General features: G+C 38.3%; 1 protein-coding gene across 1 annotated transcript; it reads left to right on the top strand.

The window, feature by feature from the left end:
* The first annotated feature begins 5314 nt into the window (after window positions 1-5314).
* Window positions 5315-6499, top strand: LOC136846298 (uncharacterized). The gene is made up of 7 exons (XM_067117101.1): window positions 5315-5420; window positions 5453-5482; window positions 5515-5544; window positions 5577-5651; window positions 6039-6071; window positions 6352-6381; window positions 6414-6499. The coding sequence occupies exons 1-7, from the start codon at window positions 5315-5317 to the stop codon at window positions 6497-6499; spliced, it is 390 nt and encodes a 129-aa protein (XP_066973202.1).
* The last annotated feature ends 1427 nt before the right edge of the window (window positions 6500-7926 follow it).

Below are 7926 nucleotides of genomic sequence, written 5' to 3'. Positions count from 1 at the left end.
TGTATGTATATTTCTCTCCCTCCTCTCCCTCTCTCTCTCTCTCTCTCTCTCTCTCTAAAGATGTTTCTCTTCTCATTTCTTGTGTGTTATTGATTGCCATACGCATCATTGGTACCTTACACGCACTGCCTCCTCCTCTCAAACAACTCCCCGTGCTATCTGGGCCTGCAAGGCGTGACGTCATGACTGGAGGCTATTTTTAGAACAGCTTCGATGCTGTTAAATTTTGCTGTCGCTTTTGGGGAGACTTTTTATTTTATTTTTACATAAATATTTTTTCTGCCGAGCTCGTTTAAGGATTCAAGACTGACGGAGGAGAAATTGCGGTAGCCATATTGCTTTTAACATGGGTTTATCAGTGTCGTTAAAGATGAAATGGAAGTGCATGCAGAGAGAACATTTCTGCAGTAGTTTGGCGATTTGCTCTGTAGTTTATTATAAGATATTGCGTTTTATTCTTAAACTCTATATTGATGGTAGATCAGACGAGAGGCATGATTTCGTGAGTCAAAACTTGAATGTTCTTTCAAAACTATTACCAAGTGAAAGCTGAAAACTGGCGAAGCTTTGTATCTTGATTGTGTTATAAAATTCTGTACTGAGTGATAGCTCAAAAATAAGAGGCTTAGGGACTTTTAACGTGTGAAAATTAGTAAAAAGTGGGAGCCAAAACATCGAGAGACTTGTTGTCTTTAATGTGTTCTTAAAAACAATATCAGGTGATGGGTATAGAGTTGAGCTTGGTGTTTTTAAAAAGTGTTGTAAAAAATGCTATGAAATGATATCTCAGAACTGAAAGACTTGGCGTTTTTAATTTGTTACTGAAATCAGTCTTCAGTGTCAGCTCAAAATTTTGAGAAATGTAGTGTCTTGAATGTGTTGGTTAAGTAATTCTCAAGTGGCGTGTCAAAACTCGAGGGGCTTAAGGACCTTAATGGGTCGTTGTTTTTGAGCTTACTTTATGATAATGCCGTCCGTAGTTTTTATTTTTTTAATGCCAACCGAATATTTAGTTATTGATATTTTAAATATACTAAAATCTCTTTCTGCTAACATTAACAAACTTGCAATCGATAATTGTTTAGGTTAATCTGAATGCCTGAAAATAACTGTTCAGAAATAGCAGCGAACGTTATTAATATCTATCATGAATACTAATTGACAGAATTGAAAATCCTGCCTGTCGCGTGGGTTGCGACAACTGGCTTTTTGTTGAGTGAGTGTCTATTTCATCATCAGAACATAGTTTTTTGAGACTGAATTCTGCCTCATGTGATTAGGGCTGTTGCTCTAGTCAAATTAAAATTTCCCGTCCTCTTTTTGGCTCTACGTCGAATTTTTTATATTCTTAACTTAGTCAGCAAGTGGTTAGACTCCGTAACTATTCCATCTTTGCTTCCAAGATTTAGGACACTTCATATAGACGATTTGTTGTTAGATTAAGACGGTGTTGTACCAGCAAGGAAAATCACAGCCCATACAACGCGTAACTGGGTTCGGATGGCCTTTGCTCGTCATGTTTTTCTCCCTTTAAAAGGGAAATTACCGTTGAACAATTGAGAGTTCTGCCAGAAAATTAAAGGGTCAGTGACTGAGTATCTCCCATTTAGAAAGTCTCCTTCCTAAACACGACGCTATAAAAGAGTTGCGAGAACAAGTGATATTCTTCAAGAAGTCTTCGTTAAAAGTAAGGCATCATGTATTGGTTTATACAGTAAGACTTTATTCTAGAAGTTTTTCTAGAAATAAGAAAATTTATGTCTAGACCGAGGATAGGTAGAATGCAGATCTCGACGTGGGTCTCAATGTCAAAAAGTGCAAATTCATCGGCTCTTGGAAGCATTAATGAAATATTTTCCACCCAGTATGGTACTTGAAATTTTAAAAAGATTAGGTAAAACTAAGTAAAAAAGGGATGGAATAAAGAAAGTCTGTCTCCAATTGTTTCCTTCTTTTAGGGTGGATACTGACGGTAGGAATATCCTATCTAGGTAGTGAGGCCTAAAGTAGTAAGTAAAATAAGAAGTCGGATGATAAAGGTGAGAAGTGACATGGAAGGGAACAGTAGACAAGTAACTCCGGATGCAGCGTATGAAAATTAGGAATATATATATATATATATATATATATATATATATATATATATATATATATATATATATATATATATATATATATATATATATATATATATATATATATATATGTATATATATATATATATATATATATATATATATATATATATATATATATATATATATATATATATATATGTATAAAATAGTATATATATTATATATAGATATATATGTATATAAATATATATATATATATATATATATATATATATATATATATATATATACATATAATTATATCTATACACATAATATATATAAGACACTATTTATACATATATATATATATATATATATATATATATATATATATATACAGTATATATGTGTCTATATGTATTATTATATATATATATATACATATATATATATATATATATATATATATATATATATATATATATATATATATATATATGTGTGTGTGTGTGTGTGTGTGTGTATGTGATTATATATACATACATACATATATATTATATATATATATATATATATATATATATATATATATATATATATATATATATATATATATATATATATATATATACTGTATATATATATATATATGTGTGTGTGTTTATAATTGTAGTTATCACATATATTGTCAATGAACTGCTGAACAGTAGTACTTACCGGAAAGGCCTCACAGCAGTGAATAAATACCTCATACTTGTAAGCAATTACCATTGATATCCACCAAAAGTTACTTTAACAAGATTCCTCCCGATCCGTTTACCCATTCTTGAGTCATCTCACTAAAATACTACAGACAGACAGACAGACAGACAGATGAGAAAACATATCGTCGTTCCGCGCCCTGGGTAGAGGTGATAGGTGAAAAACAGAAACGAGAACCCGGTTTAAGAAACCAGCGCAAATGTTTACTCTGTTCCTAACGACTGTGAGTAAAGCGCTCCGTGCAGTTATCGCCTAATTGGGAAGGAAAAGTTTTTCTAAGGCTTAGAAAAGAGCCTAATTAAAACTACTAATTATTTTCAGATTTTCCTGGATAATATGGATAAGCAAAAGAGATATAATTTTTTCCACATTAGGTTCTTTCTCCTGAAGGAGCTCTCCATAGAAAGAACGGCACAGTAACCGCTGCCACATTCATGCTTTTACTGCTGTATCTTGGATGAATCCCGTTGTTGAAGACTTCCAAAACGTTAGCTATTCCGTAGACTTACAGATACGGAGCTTCAGGAGCAAAGTGAAACACCTACATACATACTGAGCCATTATACGTCTTATCTTGCACACAATATCACGCTTTCTGTTCATTAAGGCCCTTCTTCACAAACATCCTTTCCTCTCACTCCTAACTTCTGAATTTTACCCACTTTTCCAGACCTAACACACCCTCGTCTCAGATCCACTTTTACACCAAAGCAGTCACTCTCTTCTATATATTCCAAGTTATGTTTCATTCCCACCATAAGCACTTTTAATCAGCTACTTTCTTCAAATCCAGATGCTCTCTATCCTCACCATCGTCATAGATTGTGTCATAAGCTCTTTATTGGGACGTGTATCCATATACATCTTTTTTCCATTTACTTCCAGACTTGTCACTTTACTTTTGATCCACACAGGTTCATCCTTGTGTAAACCAGCGTTGTTCATACCTTGTAAATAAATAAATAGATAAATGAATAAATAAAGAAATAAATAAATTTATCTATGTATATTATACATTTGTAGGCAGTTTCTATAAAATGCACTTTTGTGCAATAGGAACTAAACCCATTGAAGTTGCAGAACGATTGGTTCTGTCAATAACGCTATTGTGAGACCATTACTTTAATTGCTTGCTCGTAAAATTGACTGGATTGCTGACGCTTTTTTTTTTAAACAGGTGCTACATATATTTGAATATGATATACATACATACATACATACATACATACATACATACATACATACACTTTACTTCCTTGGTGACACATGTCTTAGGAATTGTGCTGAGCAGAAATCGAGTAATTTAGATGGGTACTGAGCATAAATCGAATTATTTAGGTGGATACTGAGCAGAAAACGAGTCATTCAGGCATACGCTGAGCAGTAATCAAGTCTTTCTCACGAACAATCAGCAGAAGCCAAGTCAACCAGTGGGTGCTGATCATAAGTTGAGTCATTTAGCTGGATGCTTAGCGGAAACCGACTCATGTAGGTGGATGGTTAGCAGAAATCAAGTCAGTAAAGTGGATACTTAGTAGAAATCGAGTCATTCAGGTTGATGTTCATCAGAAATAGTCATTTAGGTGAATGTCCAGCAGAAATCGAGTCATTTAGGTGGATGCTGAATGCATGAATCGAGTTTTTTCAGTGTACGCTGAGCTGAAATCGAGTCGCCTATGTGGAGGTTGAGAAAGTAAGTCAGTGAGGTGGATGGTGATAAGAAATTGTCCGTCAGATGAATGTCGAGCAGAAATAGTAATTCAGGTGGACGTTGATCATAAATCGAGTCATTTAGGTGGATTCTGAGCAGAAATCGAGCCATTAACTGTATTTTGAGCAGAAACCCAGTCATGTATTTGGATGTTGAACAGATACCATGTCCTTCAAGTGGATGCAGAGCAGAAATCGAGTCATTTAGGTAGATGTTGACTAGAAATATAGTCATTTCGGTGAATGTTGTGCAGGGATAGTCACTTAAGTGGATACTATGTAGGAATAGTCGTTTTGGTGGATGAGAGTCATTTAGGTAGATGTTGAAATCGTCATTTCGGTGAATGTTGCGCAGGGATCGAGTCACTTAGGTGGATGCTATGTAGAGAAAGAGTCGTCTTGCTGAATGAGGAACAGATATTGCGCTATTTATGTGGATGCTGAGGTGAAACCGAGTCATTTTGGTGTATGCTGAGCAGAAGCAAGTAATTACGTGGATGCTGTGGAGAAATCGAGTCATTTTGGTTGGTGCTGAGCAGAGAGCGAGAGCGAGTCATTAAGGAAGACGTTGAGAAGAAATCGAATAATTTTGGTGGACGCTTAGCAGAAATTGCGTTATTTTGTTGGATGTAGAGCAGAAAGCTGGTCATTTAGGTAGACGGTAAGCAGAAATCGAGCCATTTTGGTGGATGCCCAGAAGAAATAGAGTAATTTAGGTGGATGCTGAGAAGGAATCAAGTCATTTTGGTGGATGCTGAGCAGAAGTCGAGTCATTTTGGTGGATGCTGGGCAGAAGTCGAGTCATTTTGGTGGATGCTGGGCAGAAGTCGAGTCATTTTGGTGGATGCTGGGCAGAAGTCGAGTCATTTTGGTGGATGCTGGGCAGAAGTCGAGTCATTTTGGTGGATGCTGAGCAGAAGTCGAGTCATTTTGGTGGATGCTGAGCAGAAGTCGAGTCATTTTCGTGGATGCTGAGCAGAAGTCGAGTCATTTTGGTGGATGCTGAGCAGAAGTCGATTCATTTTGGTGGATGCTGAGCAGAAGTCGATTCATTTTGGTGGATGCTGGGCAGAAGTCGATTCATTTTGGTGGATGCTGAGCAGAAGTCGATTCATTTTGGTGGATGCTGAGCAGAAGTCGAGTCATTTTGGTGGATGCTGAGCAGAGGTCGATTCATTTTGGTGGATGCTGAGCAGAAGTCGATTCATTTTGGTGGATGTTGAGCAGAAGTCGATTCATTTTGGTGGATGTTGAGCAGAAGTCGATTCATTTTGGTGGATGCTGAGCAGAAGTCGATTCATTTTGGTGGATGCTGCGCAGAAGTCGATTCATTTTGGTGGATGCTGAGCAGAAGTCGATTCATTTTGGTGGATGCTGAGCAGAAGTCGATTCATTTTGGTGGATGCTGAGCAGAAGTCGATTCATTTTGGTGGATGCTGAGCAGAAGTCGATTCATTTTGGTGGATGCTGAGCAGAAGTCGATTCATTTTGGTGGATGCTGAGCAGAAGTCGATTCATTTTGGTGGATGCTGAGCAGAAGTCGATTCATTTCGGTGGATGCTGAGCAGAAGTCGATTCATTTTGGTGGATGCTGAGCAGAAGTCGATTCATTTTGGTGGATGCTGAGCAGAAGTCGATTCATTTTGGTGGATGCTGAGCAGAAGTCGATTCATTTTGGTGGATGCTGAGCAGAAGTCGATTCATTTTGGTGGATGCTGAGCAGAAGTCGATTCATTTTGGTGGATGCTGAGCAGAAGTCGATTCATTTTGGTGGATGCTGAGCAGAAGTCGATTCATTTTGGTGGATGCTGAGCAGAAGTCGATTCATTTTGGTGGATGCTGGGCAGAAGTCGATTCATTTTGGTGGATGCTGGGCAGAAGTCGATTCATTTTGGTGGATGCTGGGCAGAAGTCGATTCATTTTGGTGGATGCTGAGCAGAAGTCGATTCATTTTGGTGGATGCTGAGCAGAAGTCGATTCATTTTGGTGGATGCTGAGCAGAAGTCGATTCATTTTGGTGGATGCTGGGCAGAAGTCGATTCATTTTGGTGGATGCTGAGCAGAAGTCGATTCATTTTGGTGGATGCTGAGCAGAAGTCGATTCATTTTGGTGGATGCTGAGCAGAAGTCGATTCATTTTGGTGGATGCTGAGCAGAAGTCGATTCATTTTGGTGGATGCTGAGCAGAAGTCGATTCATTTTGGTGGATGCTGAGCAGAAGTCGAGTCATTTTGTGGATGCTGAGCAGAAGTCGATTCATTTTGGTGGATGCTGAGCAGAAGTCGATTCATTTTGGTGGATGCTGAGCAGAAGTCGATTCATTTTGGTGGATGCTGAGCAGAAGTCGATTCATTTTGGTGGATGCTGAGCAGAAGTCGATTCATTTTGGTGGATGCTGAGCAGAAGTCGATTCATTTTGGTGGATGCTGAGCAGAAGTCGATTCATTTTGGTGGATGCTGAGCAGAAGTCGATTCATTTTGGTGGATGCTGAGCAGAAGTCGAGTCATTTTGGTGGATGCTGAGCAGAAGTCGAGTCATTTTGGTGGATGCTGAGCAGAAGTCGAGTCATTTTGGTGGATGCTGAGCAGAAGTCGAGTCATTTTGGTGGATGCTGAGCAGAAGTCGATTCATTTTGGTGGATGCTGAGCAGAAGTCGATTCATTTTGGTGGATGCTGAGCAGAAGTCGAGTCATTTTGGTGGATGCTGAGCAGAAGTCGAGTCATTTTGGTGGATGCTGAGCAGAAGTCGATTCATTTTGGTGGATGCTGAGCAGAAGTCGATTCATTTTGGTGGATGCTGAGCAGAAGTCGATTCATTTTGGTGGATGCTGAGCAGAAGTCGATTCATTTTGGTGGATGCTGAGAAGAAGTCGATTCATTTTGGTGGATGCTGAGCAGAAGTCGATTCATTTGGTGGATGCTGAGCAGAAGTCGATTCATTTTGGTGGATGCTGAGCAGAAGTCGATTCATTTTGGTGGATGCTGAGCAGAAGTCGATTCATTTTGGTGGATGCTGAGCAGAAGTCGATTCATTTTGGTGGATGCTGAGCAGAAGTCGATTCATTTTGGTGGATGCTGAGCAGAAGTCGATTCATTTCGGTGGATGCTGAGCAGAAGTCGATTCATTTTGGTGGATGCTGAGCAGAAGTCGAGTCATTTTGGTGGATGCTGAGCAAAAAGTGGATGACTTAGGAGGATGGTGTACACTGATTAGGTAAATGTTGGGCAGAAATTGTCATTAAGGTGGATGTTGAGCAGAAATTAATTGATTTTGTCCGACGCTTAGCAGAAAGCGAGTCATTTATTTGGATGTTGAGCAGAAAGTGAGTCATTCAGTTGAATGTTGAGTAGAAAGCGGGTCATTCAGTTAAATGTTGAGCAGACAGTGAGTC

The sequence above is a fragment of the Macrobrachium rosenbergii genome, chromosome 15, assembly GCF_040412425.1.
Source record: "Macrobrachium rosenbergii isolate ZJJX-2024 chromosome 15, ASM4041242v1, whole genome shotgun sequence".
Classification (NCBI taxonomy): Eukaryota; Metazoa; Arthropoda; class Malacostraca; order Decapoda; family Palaemonidae; genus Macrobrachium; species Macrobrachium rosenbergii.
Note: the sequence above shows the minus strand (reverse complement) of the source record. Positions and strands in the feature narration are given on the sequence as shown.

What these genes read in the sequence shown, in the direction of transcription:
- LOC136846298 (XM_067117101.1), top strand. Translation starts at nt 5,315, where the DNA reads ATGCTGGGCAGAAGTCGAGTCATTTTGGTGGATGCTGGGCAGAAGTCG. An exon ending in TTGGTGGATGCTGGGCAGAA is followed by an intron (nt 5,421 to 5,452) that starts GTCGAGTCATTT and finishes GCTGAGCAGAAG; the next exon opens with TCGAGTCATTTTGGTGGATG. An exon ending in TTGGTGGATGCTGAGCAGAA is followed by an intron (nt 5,545 to 5,576) that starts GTCGATTCATTT and finishes GCTGAGCAGAAG; the next exon opens with TCGATTCATTTTGGTGGATG.